The 20,001-nt window shown below is 35.3% G+C and overlaps 2 protein-coding genes across 2 annotated transcripts; both read left to right on the forward strand.

Annotated features, from left to right (window-relative positions):
- The first annotated feature begins 4,255 nt into the window (after positions 1-4,255).
- LOC116129962 (probable LRR receptor-like serine/threonine-protein kinase At5g37450) lies at positions 4,256-5,030 on the forward strand. Its single transcript, XM_031415707.1, has 4 exons — positions 4,256-4,362; positions 4,476-4,623; positions 4,755-4,826; positions 4,933-5,030. Exons 1-4 carry the CDS (start codon positions 4,263-4,265, stop codon positions 5,006-5,008), a joined length of 396 nt encoding a protein of 131 aa, XP_031271567.1. The 5' UTR covers positions 4,256-4,262; the 3' UTR covers positions 5,009-5,030.
- An 8,108-nt stretch (positions 5,031-13,138) lies between these two features.
- On the forward strand, positions 13,139-18,168 carry LOC116129967 (probable LRR receptor-like serine/threonine-protein kinase At5g37450). The gene is made up of 20 exons (XM_031415709.1): positions 13,139-13,169; positions 13,264-13,362; positions 13,476-13,623; positions 13,746-13,817; positions 13,924-13,995; positions 14,134-14,277; positions 14,344-14,415; positions 14,515-14,586; positions 14,693-14,767; positions 14,914-14,974; positions 15,088-15,107; positions 15,237-15,305; positions 15,453-15,524; positions 15,708-15,794; positions 15,938-16,006; positions 16,090-16,372; positions 16,801-16,990; positions 17,078-17,361; positions 17,552-17,603; positions 17,712-18,168. The coding sequence occupies exons 1-20, from the start codon at positions 13,154-13,156 to the stop codon at positions 18,029-18,031; spliced, it is 2,277 nt and encodes a 758-aa protein (XP_031271569.1). The 5' UTR covers positions 13,139-13,153; the 3' UTR covers positions 18,032-18,168.
- The last annotated feature ends 1,833 nt before the right edge of the window (positions 18,169-20,001 follow it).

Genomic DNA, 20,001 nt, shown 5'->3' on the forward strand with positions numbered 1-20,001 from the left:
ACTTTAATATCTAGAATCACTATTACTACTGTTATTATATCTCCTTTTTGCAGAAATAAAGTGAACTCTGATTTATGTGTGTATCAGTTTGTATATTTATGCTTTTTTGTTAGAGCCACTTGTATATTTGTTCATCTGTAAAGAACTTTCCATAGAAACAAATAAAAGGACTCGGAGGTAGGTACCCACTCCCAAATTGATATTAAATGGCTGGGTAATGGGCCTTTTATACGGAATTGGTTTGGGCAATAGGCCCTTTGTAGGCTTGGCTCGAACTCTCTTTAGAAAACCGGCTTGCCAAGAGAGGATGTTCAAGCGCTTTATAACTCACATGTCCACCCTTTTCTTTTCCAATGTGGGATCCTAACACACCACCACGCGTCAGTAGCTGACGTCAACGTCGGCCTCTTTACTCCTTAGGTAACTACGCGGATCCCATTTCCATCTGTCCTCCATGCTCTTTCTCAGGATAACAGCCCGGGCCCAAGGTCAGTCTGCCACCTTTCTAATGTGGGATCCTAACACACCACCACGCTTCCACAACTGACGTCCATGTCGGCCTCTTTACCCTCGTCGGCCTCTTTACCCCTTGGGTGACTACGCAGATCCTCTTTCCCTTGGGCCTCCATGCCCTTTCTTCAGGTAGCAGCTTAGGCCCAAGGTCAACTTGCCACGTAGGTGATGTCCACGTGGACGTAGAATCATGCTCTGATACCAATTGATAAGAACCCACTCCCATTGATATTAATTGGCTAGGCAATGGGCATTTTGTAGGAATTGGGTTGAGCAATGAACCTTTTGTGGGATTGAATAAAACTTTCCTTGGAAAACTGGCTTGCCAAGGGAGGGTGTCCAATTTCTTTATAACCCACATGCCCACCTTTTCCTTTCCAATGTGGGATCCTAACATAATCTAAACTATGTGATTAAGTAAATAATGGGATTTATTATTCTAACTACTAGCCTTAATCCCTACAAAATCGATAAAATTAAGTAAACAAAGGGTAGGATAAATCAAACCGTATACACAAGGGTTTATATTGTTTGACTCTCTATATGAGAGGTATGTTTACTTTTACCGGTGCGAAATTTCATTATGAAATCTCTAAAATTTATTACACGTCCCAACTACTCTGCTAATGTAATACAAATTTTAAAAATACTTATTTAGAAATTCACTTTAGTAACAGCAAATTTACCTTGGGATTTGTAGCGAACATTCTTTGTTATGAACCACTACTGGGTCGCCTGATGATAGCAAAAGGAGGTTTCATGAGCTCTTAAGTTTGAGTCTTCCTAGGCACTAATAGAGTTGACCATTGGGTGACACGACCTGTCCCGACCCTCCCTATCCCATAGGCTTCGGGCACACCTATGAGACTCGGGTGAACAAGACGTGCCATGTGTAAAACTATGAAAAACTTATTTATGAATTAAAACATCATAAAACTTTTTTAGCTAAAATATTTATAAACACTCATTTTTGTTCTCACAAATAAATATAACATCATTTGCAAATAAATAAATGCAACTGAATTTTCTTTTACAAAATAAACGTATGGTATCAGATTTTTCCATGTCTTTTACAATCCAAAACATGAAATAAATACATGATGAAGAAACATAAACTTTGCAGTAGAAAATGAAACACAACTATGGAACATATGATGAAATAAAGTCGTGTGGGCCCAACCTTGAGTGGGATTCACTCCTCTGCACGATCTCCTTCTTGACCTCTGGGGGGGGAGGGGAGGGGAAGAAAAACATTTGAAAATGAGGGGTGAGCTAGAAATGCTCAGTGAGTGGGGAATGGGTTAGTATGTAATAAAACATTTCAATATATAATAAAAACATTCATGCTTATAAAATTTCATTTCCATAAACACATTTTATAATATAAGCCATCTTTCATAACAAATGCTGAAGTCTCTCATTGCAAAACTTCTTTCTGAAAACTATTATGGTAAACAAATCAATACTCATGTTTCAACATATCATTTCTAAAAACATTTCACNAGTTGGATCTAGTCAATCTTGCCATTTCCAACCAGATCTATGACCAGAGATTTGGCCATTGATGTCTCCATTTTTGGGGGGTGTTTTGTTAATTTTTAAAGTTTTATTGTGGGGGTGTTTAGTTAAATTAACAAATATAGGGAGTTAAAAAATAAATAATCTAGATATTTTCAGAAAATGTTTTCCAAAAATTTATTAAACAACTATTCAACATTTTATCTAACTCTGATATAATTTTTAAATATTATACCAAACATATTCTTAGAATTTTATCCTATTCTATTTAATCTAACTCAACTCAACTTAAAATAGTTTTTCAGAATCAATAATAATAGGTCTACCTGTGACATGACAGTTCATCATTTGTTTGCTCGCAAATGGATTGATAGGACTCATTTTGTGAGCTGACCAATGACAAGCTGTTACATCAAGAGTTATGAGAGTAAGTTGTGAACCTAAGATAGAATAGAATCCTATCATATTCTATCTAATCCAACTCATCTCAACTTAAAATCTTTTTTCTGAATATCATATTTTAAATAATCTACCAAATAACCCAAAGTGATTTAAGTTTGAATATTTAACTATTCTATAAACTATCTTGAGAGCCACTAATCTAATAATGGGTCCCCAAATATAAGTCCAGGGGACATCTGAACACTTGAAAGGACATGATATTATAATTTGCATTAAGTATCTTCCAGGCTATGAAACAACTGACGAGTTTAGGCAGAGAATTAAATAACTCAGATTTTTATGTCGGTTTAACAAGCTAATGTAATCCTATAAATGGATATGTTAATGCTTGATTTTGACACTAATAATTCGTACGTGCAAAGTGTTAAACTGGTTTAAAAATTACACGTGAATGAAAAATACAATGAAGTAAATGAAAGATGATTTTTAAAGTGGTTTGGATGCTTAAAGTGAATCCTACGTCCATTGTTCTTTTATATATATGAGATTACAGGAGGTCGCGTATATTGAATAGCGAGTAAAGGTACAAGTGATTGATTATTCAGAGAGAATATCAAGTTAGTTTATTTCTCGCATATTATGAGTGTTTTTAGAATAAAAATGTTACAATCAAAATGTGGGTTTCTTATCAGAATCTCGAAAATAAGAGGGGGAGTCCTGTATTTATAGTAGAAGGTTTCAGGGTAATGATTACAAGTCTACAAGTAGGCAGGTGTAGTACAATTCCTACCGCCCTTCCCATTGGTTGATTACATGGCAAATATCTTCAAATCGCACAAGGCTTGGACAGGTGGGCTACTCCCATCCACTCGTAGATAAAGCTCAAGTCTGTCAAGTTGATGACAACTGTACTCCTTCTATCTTTTTGACAATGTGGTAGCTCCAGGATGATATAAAACCTTCCTAAACTCTTATTGGTGTTAGCTGACGTAAGCTCATGTTAACCCTGATTTTTTAGGCATAACAAGATGAAATCATTTATTCATGAAAGGGCACTAACTTGACCAAGTATATTACAGCAACAGTTTTCAGAAAGGTGACACCATAAATGGCCACAATTTGAGTGGCTATCAAATCTGTAGACTTGGCTTTATGTGCACCAAGAACAGGAGTTTTTAAGGACTGGCCAACTGGGTAGTTGTATAATTAATGGATATGCATAAATTCTGAAAGAAAATTGTCAATTTATATCCAAATAGCTGCACATGAATTTGTAGAAGGCCCTTCATTGACAGGTTCTTGTTATCTGTCATTTTCACCCATTAAAATGAAAACACTTTGAAAGAGATGTTTCCACTGAATTATTTGAAGCTTTAAATCAACTACATTTTAAAATGCACTATGAAATAGTAATTTTCTCCAGCAATCTTTCTCTTTATGTACAATTTATAATAATTATAGGGCTTTTTAAAATCCTGTAAGGAAGTTGGAATATGGCGCCTTAGTTACTTGAAAGACAATGTCGTCTCCGACCTAGATCCTAAAGTCTTAATCTCCATTACTCCAAAATAATCCCAACCTGGGAAGTGCCAACTCACCGAATCCATTTACTTTGTTTAGCAAAAATTATAATTTCCTGACTCAATCTTCTCCCAATCTGAGCTCACCCATATATTCCATGCATAAAATGGCTTTCATCCTCTCTTTACGTCAACCTTCATGCTTCTTCTGCAAAGTATGGTTTGTTCTGCTTTTCGACTAGCCATTTTAGCGTATCTCTTAATTTTCGATGTAGTTTAACTGAAAGTGTAAAATTTCTTGTTGCATAGATGCCAAGGTGGAGATTTTCCCTAATTGGGATCATACTTGTTCTACTTCCATGTCACTTTCTGCAACTTGCTTCTGCACAGATTACTCATCCATTGGAAGGTTGGTTTCTCTGTGATTTTTGTTAAGGGAAACTCAAAACATGGAGTTAATTTTCTTTTATTGGATTCTTAATCTCTTTGAAAAATTATGTATGTGCTGAACTATGAATACAGTTAATGCTTTGCAAGCTGTCCGCCGAGCACTCAAAGATACAGGGAAAAATCTCAATAGCTGGAAAAAGACTGATCCATGTGTATCAAATTGGACCGGAGTAATCTGCTTAATGGATCCAAATGATGGCCATCTCCATGTCCAAGAACTGTAAGTTGATAAATATGACGATTTATGCATACAGTAGATTTCACATTTATAAATTGAACACACTGATGGATTGTTTGGACTAATACATTTTCTGGTTTTTCTTTTTTTTCTTGGTTTCTCTCGCAATACAGGCGGTTGCTAAACATGAAACTTTCTGGGAAACTAGCTCCGTCACTTGGGTTGTTTTCTCATATGACCGTATTGTGAGTCATGTCATTCTGCGTCTCATCTTGATGATATCTTGTTCTGCCATGAACCTTCATCCATTTGTTAATCAATTTAGTTAGCTTTTTAACTTCATTTGTCCAGGAATTTTATGTGGAACAATTTAACCGGCAGCATACCCAAGGAGATAGGCAATCTGATTACTTTAAAGCTTCTGTAAGCATCAAATTACAAGCTTTTAAGTCGAGTGATAACTTTATAGTTTGATGCCGAGTTATCATTTAACTTAATTTTTAACTACTCCGTGANATATATATCCAAACCATCTCTCAATCACATGTGAAAACTCTCACCCAACTAGTACCCAGGGTAAATCCGTCAAACCCGGCAAGATCTAACAGCACACGGGTTGAACCACTAAATTCATCCTGCTAGGCAGAATTAGTCACCGCTCAAGCCTTCGACCTAGTGAGTCCAAGCATCACTCGGGCCAGCAAAATCATATTCTATGTAGCGATATCTGCCTCGCTCAGGCCTTTGACCCACTTGGGTCAGCAAACCAAATCATGTGTGGCGATATCTGCCTCGCTCAGGCCTTCAACCCACTTGGGCTGGTAATATCAAATCTTGTGCAATGATATCTGCCTCGCCCGGGCCTTCAACCCACTTGGGCTAACAAATGATCAATCATAGGCATGCATAGAATCAAATCAATATCATGAGGGGGATGGGTACTACATCGGGTGGTTTGAAAACCATTAACATCTCATACTTATTCTCAAAACATTTTTTTCTCATGACTATATAATAATTTCATAACTTAAAAATATAAATGCAAGTTATCAAATGTTTTCAAATCTAACAATTTCAACCCATTTTCATTTCTTTTCAAACTATTGCCCAAAAGTATCAAAATTCCATCTTTCTCATGTCAATCAATAAAATCCAACAATAAAATTGCAATAAAGCTCATTTATATAAAGAAATAAAACATATTAGGCAATTTAAAACAATAAACAATTATAAATAAGCATTTAGAGAAAACTTTGTTAAAATGAAAGTTCGAGTTTTAGATTTTTCCACTCACAGTTTGGAGCTCAACCCTCAAGTCGAAAAATGATTGAAATCTTCTAACAATGCCCCCGCTAAAAGATGGAATACATGTAGAATGACGCATGTGATACTATAACACGTATATTCATATTTTGCAAAAAAAAATTCAATCAAATTGCAAACAAGGTATAACTTGTTACCTCAAGTCCTTAGCAACCTAGGAGACTTTTAATTTCAAAAGAAATTAAACAAAAGAGTATCCACACTAAGGTAAAAGAAGAATTAGGCCAAGAGAGACATTTAAGGTTATTAGAAATTTTGGTCTTTACCCTAAAATTGATTTATCATTTTCTTTATATATGTAGCCTTGTAAACAATTCAATAATTGTTTTGGACTTCCTTAAACAATTCCATAATTGTTTTTGGAGTTGTAAATAATTTCACAATTATTATGAAGTTGTTAAACTTCTTTAAATAATAACATTGGATTAACATTTAATCCCAATTAACAATTTAACTCTTAAATTGTTTACATAATAATTTAACCCTTAAATTGTTCATATGTTTACAATTACAACCCATTATTAAATCCAATTTAATATAAAGAAAATGATTAATTATGAATTAGAATTCAATTTAATTCCAATAAGCAATTTAACTCTTAAATTATTCATAATAACTAATATAACCCTCCATTGAATCTAATTCAATAATAATAATATAAATAACTTTATTACCCTTGGTAGGTGCTAACCAACCTTGGATAATCATTTTGCTATTTCTCTATTCTCCTTAGTTTTTATGTGTAACCTCTTAGGTTCACTGTGGCCTAGCCATGGGTCCAATATTATAGTCTATTTCAATACGTTTTTTCATAAATCTTTATAAACAAAACTCTCACCGATTACAGTAGGCATCTAGCAATACTCCATAACCCCTAAGTTACAATGAAGATATACTCCAACGAACCCTTTTATAACCATACGAGCTGTATAATCAAATCTTTCCTTTGTCTAATCCCAATTAAGAATGGCTTTATGTTATGTCAAAATCCTTATCTTAATTTTATATCAAATTGACAATCAATACATATGGAACGTGTTACCATGAAACAACCTTTCAAGTAACATTTTATATATCCCAGCCAGAGATTTCCCTTTTCTAATGTATCTTGACATTTGTCTAGGAACTTGATATCAATTTATACCAAGTCAATGGATCCCATCTTGACTAACACTTGTCCTCACACATAAACAACACATGGCCAAATCGGCTTATTAACACATGACATGATTAGCCTCGTGCTTATACACCATATGAACCATATGCGTTTATGCAGAATCCAACTGTGATATCTCAGGTCTAAGGATTAATAATATACTAGTACTATCTTATGATAAATCATTGAATGTCCACGTGATTCATCATAAATGACCATATTCAATAAACAGTTCACTAACCGCTTATCTATGCTAATGTCCTAGTGATATAATTTTTATAATCACCCACACTAATACCATCACATGATATATATTCTACGGAGGCATTCAACATACTTACTATGTAATATTATTGCCCAATTAATATTACCTATGTAGGGAATACTTTGATGATTTTGATCTTCTAAAGATTTGTATATAAATGAAATAATAAACCACGTGTGAAATAAGAATACTTTCTTCTATTGATAACATAAAATGTATATACAAAATATATACATTAACATATATATATACAAAACATAATGTCTTGAAACTGACGATACGATTGGTTCCTAGGGCAGGCCTCCCTATATACAAAATCTAATAAATCCTCCATACATAAGTCCCCATAAGGTAACACTTCAATATTAAAATCATTGGACACTTCACACACCAAAAGATTAACATAACTTCTTCTTTAACAAAATTGTCTCATAACCGAACATCGGTCGCTCTTAGATTTTTCATAAAAATTTCATTCATCAATTTAACCCATATTTTAATGGGGCATTCTAGAGACACATAAGTTGTTCTCATAGTTTTTTCAAGTCATTCCAGAATCAATAACTATTTAAAACACAATTTTCTTTCAACTCATTCAAATCAGCCCCCCTGTTTCCAGAATTGAGGTTACTCGCTTGGAAAATTTGTAACAATTTAACCTTTATTCGAAACTTCACGAAACTCTTCAATATTAAACTAAACAAATATAGGATTCACTAGAATTAAAAATATCTCAATTTGGTTAAGAATAGATACATCAAATCATTTTCCAAAAATACATGTTCTGCAGAAAATGAAAATTCCAGAATTCACAAGGCAACTTCAAAAATCCATATAAAATTCAATCCTTCGAGTTTTTGAGTGAAATAAATTTCTAAACACTCCTCAAGAAGCCTACAACAAGATATTAAAAATTCAGCTATGATAAAAAACCCAAAACATGTAAACAATTTTCGGAATCCCAGATGGAGAGATTTTGCACAATAAACCCTTTTATCAAAAATCATATCTTTAACCCATTTTTGTTTAGGAACAACATGTATATGTTCTACCCACACAAAATTATTGAAATCAATCTTCCTATTTTAGTTTTGTATTTGTGAATTTATACCAAATCATAGACAAAGCAATCCAAAGAGAGTTCTTTAAACCCATTGAATCATAAATCACCAAAAGGGAAACATCATGCTTTACTCACCTCCCATTTGCTCAATCTCCCTTTGCTCTTGCGATCCCTGGAATTTGCTCGCCGACGGCCACTTTTCCAGCCACCTCCGTCGTTCTCTTCTCTCCTCTCTCTCTATTATTGGTTTAATCTTTCTCTCCCTTCTTTCTTGTCTTTCTTTTCTTCTTCCTCTCCTTCTCTTCTTCTTCATGCTCCCTTTTCTCTCTTTTCTTTCTCTCCTTTTCCTCCCTTCTTTTCCTCTCTTTTTTTTCTTCTTCTTCTTCTTTATTTTTCTTTTCATTGAATGGTCACTGTTCATCAAATATCTGAAAATTTTCAATTTAGTCCCCACTTATTTCAGCTATTACACTATACTGCTCAAAATTTTCAATTTCTTACACTTTACCCCCAAAATAAAAAAAAAAGGTTTAATAAAACTCTATACAAAAAACGTATGGGGTATTACACTGGGGCTCTTATCCGACCGGCAATTCCAAGATCTCGGGGATTAATTAAGGTGTGCGTAAGTTGGCTCGAATAGGATATGCATATTTCCTTTCTTTAATTCTAGTAGAATTTAGTTCGAACTCAACAAGAAATCCTCCTATATCTATCAAGAATAGTATATTTCAAATCCCAAATATCAAGCCCTGTTTGTTTTACTCTTTTGAATCATTTTTCTATTATCCTATTTGAATTTAAAAACAGAATGTGTTTCTTTACTTATTGGGATCATTATTATGAAAATTAATCCAATCAAATAAGATTTTTTCTATTGAAAATGAAAAAAAGGGGGGGGACTTGTTTCTATTATCCTATTCTATTCAACTCAAAACATTTAGATCATTTTAACCCCCTATATTGTTAGTGTATATTAGTGTATGCCCTAGAAACCATTCGTGTTGTCGGTTTCAGAGCATTTTGTCTTGTATCTATATATATCATAAATAATAGAAGAAAGAGTTCTTCAATTCATATATGTAAATTGCTTCCTTTATTCAGTCATGCATTTAAAATAAAGTATGTATATGAATTGTCCAGATGATTCATTTAATAGGTAAATGAATTATCGAAAAGGGTTCCTTACGGAAGCAATATAAATTTGGGCAACTATATTGCACAGTAGGCATACCGGATGCTTCCGAAAGATATCATGAGTTGATATAAGTACGGATGACGATGATAGTCATGTCACTGGGGCATTGGTATGGATTAACGGTTGGTGAACTGTTTTTCGAACGTGACCGAATAACGACAAATCACTTGGAAAAGCATGTNTTATTTTTTTTTTTTTTTGGGCCAACCCGCCAGCAACCCGCCGGGTTGCGGGCCTCTTGCAAAGAGGACAAATTAGCAACCCGCGGGCCACCGGGTTACCCTTGTGTAACCGGGCCCGCCCGGGGGTTGCTGGCGGGTTGGGCTCAGTTTGAGCCCTCTTTTTTACGGGCTGAGTTAGGGTTGGCCCGCCTAACCCGACCCATTTTTTCCACCTTTACGTAAGTCTTTCCATCAAAGATAACTGTTAGGGATAACTGCTGAAAACTACTCAGTAGTTTAAATTTTTATATAAAATAATATATATAAAAGTGAAGGACCAAATAGTAATTTTAGGGCAATGAATTTTAATTAATTAAAATTCTAACATTCTCCCACTTGGTCCAAACTTTTATTATACAATTCACAACCTAGTAGTTTTATGTTCTTTATGTTTAATTAGAAAAATAGAATTGCATGAATCATAGCGGTAAGTCCTTTTTAAACAAGTACTACCTTCCATGTAGTACTATGCAATTTTCTTCTTCTAAATAAATGCTTAAATATGAAATATTACTTTATGAACAAACCTCAAATGTTTGTTCTAGGTCATCCAGAATGTTTATTTGTCTCCAACTAAAATGTATACAACTTAAAAGAGAAAACAAACTAAATTACAAAGTTTCATAGAATGAAAGTATTACCTCTCATAATGACAAAGTAGGACGTAGTCCCATTTGTATTACATGATATTTGAACGTCTTTGGGGGCATGCTTTTTGTCAAAGGATCAGCAATCATCTACTTGATGTGTATGTGGTCAATGAGCACTTCTTTGGCTTTAATGTGCTCCCCTATTGCTAAGTATTTAATGTCGATGTGTTTACTTCGACTTCTACTCTTATTATTCTTAGCAAAGAACACAGCAGCTGAATTGTCACAATATAAACTTATTAGCCTAGAGATAGACTCAACAACTCTAAGCCTAGAAATGAAACATCTCAACCAAATACCCTATGTAGTAGCCTTAAAACAGGAAACAAACTCAGCTTCCATAGCAAAAGTGGCAACCAAAGATTGTTTGGTACTTCTCCAAGATATAGCACCTCCAGCTAGCATAAAAACATATCCGGATGTTGATTTCAGAGAATCAACATAGCCAGCGAAGTCTGAGTCTGAATATCCGATGACTTCTAAAACGTCAGGCCATCTATAAGTAAGCATGAAACCTTTAGTTCTTTAAAGATATCTCATGACCTTCTTTGCAGCTCCCCAATGATCTAAACCTGGATTACTTTGATATCTTCCTAACATGCTAATTGCAAAAGTAATGTCAGGTCTAGTACAAACCAGAGCATACATTAGGCTATGTTTGTTTACTTATTGGGATCATTATTCTGAAAATTAATCCAATCAAATAAGAATTTTTCTATTGAAAATGAAAAGAGGGGGGGACTTGTTTCTATGATCTTATTCTATTCAACTCAAAAATTTAGATAATTTGAACCCCCTATATTTGTTAATTTAACTAAACATCCCCCACAATAAAAGTTTAAAAATTAATTAAAGCACCTTAGCCAGCAACCACCGTCAACCGTCAGCGTGGGAACGACGCACAACAAGTTGAATCTGGTCAATCTTGCCATTTCCAACTAGATCTATGACCAGAGATCTGGCCATTGATGTCTCCATTTTTGGGGGGTGTTTTGTTAATTTTTAAAGTTTTTTTTGGGGGTGTTTAGTTAAATTAACAAACGTATGGGGTTAAAAAACAATCTAAATATTTTCAGAAAATATTTTCCAAAAATGTATTAAACAACTATTCAGCATTTTATCTAACACTGATATAATTTTCAAATATTATACCAAACACATTCTTAGAATCTTATCATATTCTATTTAATCAAACTCAACTCAACTTAAAATAGTTTTTCAAAATCAATAATAATAGGTCCATAACTTTCTCTCACAACCTTCAACATGACAATTCATCATTTGTTTGCTCGCAAATGGGTTGGCAGAACTCATTTTATGAGCTGACCAATGACAAGCTACCACATCAAGAGTTGTGAGAGTAGGTTGTGAAACTAAGATAGAATAGAATCCTATCATATTCTATTTAATCCAACTCATCTCAATTTAAAATCGTTTTTCTGAATATCATATTTTAAATAATCTACAAACAGCCCAAAGTGATTTCAGTTTGAATAATTAACTATTCTATAAACTATCCTGAGAGCCACTAATCTAATAATGGGTCCTCGAATATAAGTCCAAGGGACATCTGAACACTTGAAAGGAGATGATATTATAATTTGCATCAAGTATCTTTCAGGCTGTCAAACAGCTGACGAGTTTAGGCAGAGAATTAAACAACACATATTTTTCTGTTGGTTTAACAATCTAATGTAATCCTATAAATGGATGTGTTAATGCTTGATTTTGACACTAATGACTCGCACGTGCAAAGTGCTAAGCCGACTTAGAAATTACACATGAATGGAAAATTCAATGAAGTAAATGGAAGATGATTTTTAAAGTGGTTCGGATGCTTAAAGCTAATCCTACGTCCACTGTTCTTTTATATATATATGAGGTTATAGGAGATCGCGTATAGTGAATAGCGAGCAGAAGTACAAGTGATTGATTATTCAAAGAGAATATCAAGTCAATTTCTTTCTTGCAGAAATGCGGGTTTCTTATCTGAATCCCGAAAATGAGAGAGAGAACCCTCTATTTATAGTAGAAGGTTTCAGGGTAATGATTATAAGTCTGCAAGTGGACAGGTGTAGAACAATTCCTACCGCCCTTCCCATAGGCTGATTACATGGCAGATATCCTCAAATCGCGTAAGGCTTGGACAGTTGGGCGACTCTCATCCACTCATAGACAAAGCCTGAGTTTGCCAAGTTGATGACAACTATACTCCTTCTGTCTTTTTAACAATGTGGTAACTCCAGGATGACACAAAACCTTCTTGAACTCTGATTGGCGTTAGCTGACGTAAACTCACATCAGCCTTGATTTTTTAGGTATACCAGGATGAAATCATTTATTCATGGAAGGGCACTAACTTGACCCAGTATATTACAGCAACAGTTTTCAGAAAGGTGACACCAAAAATGGCCACAATTTGAGTGGCTATCAAATCTATAGACTTAGCTTTATGTGCACCAAGAACAGGAGTTTTTAAATGGCCAAGTGGAGTTAAATTGCCTCCGACCTAGTTCTTCATGTCTTAATCTCCATTAACCCAAAATAATCCCAACATGGGAAGTGCCAAATTACCGAATCCATTTACTTTGTTTAGCTAAAATTATAATTTCTTGACTCAATCTTCTCCCATTCTGAGCTCACGCATATTTTCCAGGCATAAAAATGGCTTGCATCCTCTTTTTACGTCAACGTTCATGCTTCTTCTGCAAAGTATGGTTTGTTTTGCTTTTCGACTAGCCATTTTAGCGTATCTCTTAATTTTCGAAGTAGTTTAACTGAAAGTGTTAAATTTCTTGTTGCATAGATGCCAAGGTGGAGATTTTACCTAATTGGGATCATACTTGTCTACTTCCATGTCACTTTCTGCAACTTGCTTCTGCGCAGATTACTCATCCATTGGAAGGTTGGCTTCTCTGTGATTTTTGTTAAGGGAAACTCCAAACTTGGAGTCAATTTTCTTTTATTGGATTCTTATTCTCTTTGAAAAATTATGTATGTCCTGAACTATGCATACAGTTGATGCTTTGCAAGCTGTCCGCCGAGCACTCAATGATGCAGGGAAAAATCTCAATAGCTGGAAAAAGACTGATCCATGTGTATCAAATTGGACCGGAGAAATCTGCTTAATGGATCCAAATGATGGCTATCTCCATGTCCAAGAACTGTAAGTTGATAAATATGACGATTTATGCATACAGTTGATTGCACATTTATGAATTGAACACATTGATGGATTGTTCGGACTAATACATTTTCTGGTTTTTCATGGTTTATCTCGCAATACAGGCGGTTGCTAAGCATGAAACTTTCTGGGAAACTAGCTCCGGCACTTGGGTTGTTTTCTCATATGACCGTATTGTGAGTCATGTCATTCTGTGTATCATCTTGATGATATCTTGTTCTGCCATGAACCTTCATCCATTTGTTAATCAATTTAGTTAGCTTTTTAACTTCATTTTTCCAGGAATTTTATGTGGAACAATTTAACCGGCAGCATACCCAAGGAGATAGGCAATCTGATTACTTTAAAGCTTCTGTAAGCATCAAATTACAAGCTTTTAAGTCGAGTGATTACTTTATAGTTGGATGCCGAGTTATCATTTAACTTAATTTTTAACTACTCCGTGAAAATTTCGAACCTATATATGGAAGTGTATTTTTCATTTGCATGCAGGCTTCGGAGCGCAAATCAAATATCAGGGCCTATACCAGATGAGCTTGGTTCTCTTTCTAATGTAACAATATTAAACCTGGACAGTAACAATATTTCTGGACCACTGCCAAAAACTTTGGCAAATATGACAAGGGCCAGACACTTGTAAGTGCCTCCTAGTTAGCCAAATCCCTTACAAAAAGCAGTTATTCATGTTGTTTTTAATGGCAGTCATTTGAACAACAACTCAATCAGTGGTCAGATTCCACCAGAGCTTTCTGAATTACCTCAACTCTTACACTTGTGAGTTCATTACATTTTTATTGATGTTGCTTTATTTTACACAATGAGTATGTTTCTGTTGTTGCAATGACATAATATTTTGATAAATTTAATTTGCAGCCTGTTGGACAATAACAACTTATCAGGGTATCTTCCGCAAGAATTTTCCAGGATGCCAAACCTGAGGATTTTGTAAGTTCACCGTTCCTTCAAGTTCTCTTGTGTAATGACTATCAGACTCCAGTATCTCAAACCTTTTGGTCTCTGGCTAATAACCCCATTTCTCTTATTGTTGCAGACAATTTGATAACAACAACTTTGAAGGTACCGAGATTCCAAATTCTTATAAAAACATGCCCAAACTGGTGAAGCTGTAATCTCTCTCCCTTCCCATGGATTTTTCTTTTATTTTTTATTTATACACTGCCAAGTGCTAAAATATACATATGAAGGCAATAGGTACACAAAAACTGAAGGATCAATAACATTGTGCTTATTTCTTTCCTTTCAACTCAACAGGAGTCTTAGGAACTGCAGATTGCAAGGAACTATTCCTGATTTAAGCAAACCTTCTTTACTTGTAAGTCTGCAGGAAGTTGTTTATAATTTCTTTGCAATAAATGATGGTTATATCTTTTAGTTGAACAAAGCTAGTCAAAATTATAATTTATCTCCACAATATTTGTCATTCAGCATTTATATGATTATCATCTGTGCACAATTCCAAGTAGTCATTTGAAAAATTGCTGAATTTACATAACCAGCTCTTAGCAAATTAACTAAGACTTTCTTAAGAGTTGGATTCATCTTATATCTGATCTCGATTACTTTTCATGTTACAGAGATCTTAGCTCAAATCAACTTACTGGAAGCATACCAACAAATAAGCTTGCCAACAATATCACGACTATGTATGTCATTGTCAATGTTCAAAGTTCCTTACACATGCTACATTTTTTCATATATATAGATACATAAATATCTCTTGCTATTGCTTATAATGAATTTCTTTTACATTGATGTAATGAAAGTAACTCGTTTTGTTTTCAATGTTGCAGTGATCTATCCAATAATATGCTGACTGGACCTATCCCCTCAAATTTTTCAGGCTTTACTCATCTCCAGAGACTGTAAGAGGCTCTCCTCATTTTTAATCTCACTTTTTTTTTTTTAATTGAAAATCTTAAGAATTCCTCAATAATTAGAAAGATATATGCGGTTAGAAATTTATCTTCCATATGAAGTACTTAAGAATGGCAGTTTATATCTTCCATCTGAAATAATTAATAAAGCTAGTTTGTAATTTATTGCAGGTCACTTGAAAACAATAATTTGACTGGCAGTGTTCCCCCAAATATTTGGCAGAATGTTAATTTTCGTGCAAATGCGACACTTACCTTGTACGACAAGAAAAAGTTATACGGTTTTTATTTGCTTACTTTTGAGATTAACTACATCAGGAACAGTGGTTGAACATCAATACTCCAATTCTAGTTACCTGAATTCTCATAAGATCTTCTTTGTTTCTATGTTTTTCTTGCAGGGATTTCCAGAATAATTCGCTTACAAATGTTTCAGGTACAATAGATCCTCCTTCAAATGTCACCATTAGGTGAGTATTTGTAGTCTTTGCAAATAGAAATCCATGTAAGAAGTTTATTTGACTTATCAGTTGCAATTTTTTGGACTGCTTAGGCTTCAGGGCAATCCTGTTTGTACAAGTGCAAACGAATTCAATATAGTTCAATTCTGTGGACCCAATATCAGAGATGATGAGGTTTCTGGAACTTCAAATAACACTTCTAATCCTACATGCCTCCTGCAGTCCTGTCTGGCAAGTTTGTATATGGAATATGTCCCAGAATCACCTGCTTCCTGCTTCTGTGCTCTGCCCCTTGGAGTTGATGTACGTTTGAAAAGTCCTAGCATGTCCGATTTTCCCCCATACATGAATGCATTTGTGCTGGACGTGACTCCAGTCTTGGCTTGAATCCTTATCAATTGACTTTTATGGCAAAGGGGTCGTAGGCTATTGATTACCTTAAAGGTTTTTCCTCAGTATATCAATAGTACTACCAATGAAGTTAACAAGAGTGAGGTCTATCGGATTATGGACCAAATTGCTACATTTACTCTTTCTTTGAGTGATGTTTTTTTTCCCTACGAACTGATCAATTTTACTCGCCATGGACCTTATGCAGATGGTAAGTCTCAAGGCTGCAAAATTTTCCAATTAAAATTGTAGTTCCAGTTCCATTTTTGGTCTGCCTATTCTTGTGGATTACTATTTACTTATCACTATCATCAATGATCTACCTAAGAGTATTACTCATTTTCATGGTATGCAAAATTTTGTAGTTCAATAATTATAGTTAATCATATTTGGTTGCATTTCTTAAACTTAAGTGGCAAGGGTTCTCAAACCGGTCTTGTTGCAGTCATTCTCGAAGATCAAAATCAGGCATGAGCAAAGGTGCTGTGACTGGAATTGTGTTAGGGTCCATTGCTGGCCTAATTGCAATATCTTTGGTCATGTTGTTTATTTTCTACAAAAAGAAATCAAAACACAAGCAAGAGGTTTCAAAGAAACAGTCAAGTAAGTTCTTTTGTATTTGCCTTGATCTAGAGGGCTACTTTCTCTTGTATTTATATTTAGAAGCATAAATGATGTTTCTTTTAACAGTTGCAAAAATTCCAATCAAAGCTGCAAGTGTCAAGGGATTTAGTTTCACAGAACTTGAAAAAGCTACCAGTGGTTTTAGTGAGTCCAGTCTAGTTGGTCAAGGAGGCTATGGAAAGGTTTATAAAGGCATTTTGGACAATGGCACAGCTGTGGCAATCAAGAGGGCACAGCAAGGATCCTTGCAGGGTGAGAGAGAATTCTTAACTGAAATAGAAATTTTGTCGCGTTTACATCATCGCAACCTCGTTTCATTGATTGGATATTGTGATGAAGGAGGCGAGCAGGTACCTTATCCATTGCCACTTCTGGAAATATTATGCATTATCAGAAAATTTTTGATACTCTCCTCATAACATGCCTTGAATTTTAGAACAAGATAAAATTGCTCAAGTAAAATAAGATACACTTAATAGTAGGTAGTGAGCTTCATTAACTGCTAATACTCAAAAGTATCCTTGATTTTTGTGTTTGCAGATGTTAGTATATGAGTTTATGCCTAATGGTTCTGTTCATGACCTCCTATATGGTAAATCCTATGATTTTTTCCCCAGTTTACCATTGCAAAACTTGGTTTTGTTCTACCACTTGCAAACTATATCATGATGTGAATTTGATATTGTTTGTGTTATGACAGGTAGATTCCGAAATCCTATGAGTTTCGCCATGAGATTGCATATTGCATTGGGTTCAGCCAAGGGCATTATCTACCTCCATAAAGAAGCTGACCCACCCATCATCCACAGAGATATCAAGGCAAACAACATATTGTTGGACTCCCAATTTACTGCAAAAGTTGCTGTTTTCGGAATCTCAAAGCTTGCACCAGTTCCAAGTGATTCAGGAGGAGAAGGTCATGTGTTCACTGTTGTGAGAGGCACCCCAGTAAGTACATTATTGAAACCTAGTTATGAAATTTGGATTTCTCAAGTCATCTTTCTCAGATTGAACCTTTAAATGGTAGAACACTGAACACCTATGCTTCAAATTTTCAAAGTGAATCACTTCCACTTTATCTTCCTATTGCAGGGCTACCTTGATCCTCTACACTTACTCACTCACCAGTTAACAGACAAGAGTGATGTTTATAGCCTTGGAATTTTTTTTCTCGAGTTGTTGACAGGAATGAAGCCTATTTCTCATGGTAGAAGCATTGTCCAGCAGGTACTTTTGATTTTTTTTTTTTTTTTTTTTTTTACTTTTTTCCCAACACTCTCCAATATGCCTTCGTTCACACGCTAAAGTCTGAGAAGATGGCATGATTTAAATGCAACAACAGGTGAATTCAGCATGTCAATCTGGGATGTACTCTATAATAGACAACGGCATGGGTCCATACTCTTCCAAATGCCTCAGAAGATTTATGGCATTAGCCCTCAAGTGTTATGAGGATGAGACAGAGCGTCGACCTTCAATGCTGGAAGTGGTGAGAGAATTAGAGAACCTATCTTCAATGCTTCCAGAATCAGAAACTATCCCAACAGATTCATACATCTCAGCCTCAGGATCCTCAGGAATCCCCACATCATCTCTCTATTCCGAAAGAAACTCATACGTGTCTGGTGGCTTTCCTGAAGGTGGAAGCGACCTTGTTAGTGGTGTTGTCCCCACCATCAGGCCTCGCTGATTCCCACCAGTTTCTTTGTGGAACTTTAATATCTAGAATCACTATTACTACTGTTATTATATCTCCTTTTTGCAGAAATAAAGTGAACTCTGATTTATGTGTGTATCAGTTTGTATATAGCTAAATGTACAGCTGAGAGGTCGTGTTCATGAGCTGTAAATAATACATATTTATGCTTTATTAGAGCCACTTGTATATTTGATCATATGTAAAGAACTTTCCATAGAAACAAATAGAAGACTCAGAGGTAGGTACCCACTCCCAAATTGATATTAATTGGCTGGGTAATGGGCCTTTTGTAGGAATTGGGTTGGGCAATAGGCTTTTTGTGGGTTTGGATAGAACTCTCCTTAGAAAACTAGTTTGCCAAAGGAGAATGCTCAAGTCTTTTATAACCCACACGCCCACACTTATCTTTTCCAATGTGGGATCCCAACACACCACTATGCGTCTGCAGCTGACATCAACGTCGACCTCTTTACCCTTTGTATAACTACACGAATCTCCTTTCTATTGGGCCTCCATGCCCTTTCTCGGGGTAGCAGCCCAGGCCCAAGGTCAGCCTATCACCTTTCCAATGTGGGACCCTAATACACCACCATGCTTCCACAGTCGACGTCCACGTCAGCCTCTTTACTCTCGTCGGCCTCTTTACCCCTTGGGTGACTACGCAGATCCCCTTTCCCTCGGGCCTCCATGCCCTTTCTCGAGGTAGCATCCTAGCCCGAAAGTCAACCTGCCATGTAGGCGATGTCCACGTGGACATAGAATCATGCTATGATACCAATTGATAAGAACCCACTCACATATTGATATTAATTGGCTGGGCAATGGGCATTTTGTAGAAATTGGGCTGAGTAGTGAACCTTTTGTGGGATTGGTTAAAACTCTACTTGAAAAACTGGCTTGTCAAGGGAGGGTGTCCAATTTCTTTATAACCCTCATGCCCACCTTTTTCCTTTCTAATGTGGGATCCTAACATAATCTAAACTATGTGATTAAGTAAATGATGGGATTTATTATTCTAACCACTAGCCTTAATCCCTACAAAATCGATAAAATTGAGCAAACAAAGGGTAGGATAAATCAAACCGTATACATAAGGGTTTATATTGTTTGATTCTCTATATGAGAGGTATATCTACTTTTACCGGTGCAAAATTTCATTATGAAACCCTCTAAAATTTATTACCCTTAGTAGTGTTTAGGGCATCCCAACTACTTTGCTAATGTAATACAAATTTAAAAAATACTTATTTAGAAATTCGCTTTAGTAACAGCAAATTTACCGTGGGATTCA

The sequence above is a fragment of the Pistacia vera genome, unplaced genomic scaffold (genome assembly GCF_008641045.1).
Source record: "Pistacia vera cultivar Batoury unplaced genomic scaffold, PisVer_v2 Contig216, whole genome shotgun sequence".
Classification (NCBI taxonomy): Eukaryota; Viridiplantae; Streptophyta; class Magnoliopsida; order Sapindales; family Anacardiaceae; genus Pistacia; species Pistacia vera.

What these genes read in the sequence shown, in the direction of transcription:
- LOC116129962 (XM_031415707.1), top strand. Translation starts at nt 4,263, where the DNA reads ATGCCAAGGTGGAGATTTTCCCTAATTGGGATCATACTTGTTCTACTT. An exon ending in CATCTCCATGTCCAAGAACT is followed by an intron (nt 4,624 to 4,754) that starts GTAAGTTGATAA and finishes CTCGCAATACAG; the next exon opens with GCGGTTGCTAAACATGAAAC. An exon ending in TTTTCTCATATGACCGTATT is followed by an intron (nt 4,827 to 4,932) that starts GTGAGTCATGTC and finishes TCATTTGTCCAG; the next exon opens with GAATTTTATGTGGAACAATT.
- LOC116129967 (XM_031415709.1), top strand. An exon ending in TTACCTCAACTCTTACACTT is followed by an intron (nt 14,416 to 14,514) that starts GTGAGTTCATTA and finishes TTTAATTTGCAG; the next exon opens with CCTGTTGGACAATAACAACT. An exon ending in CATTTATATGATTATCATCT is followed by an intron (nt 15,108 to 15,236) that starts GTGCACAATTCC and finishes TTCATGTTACAG; the next exon opens with AGATCTTAGCTCAAATCAAC.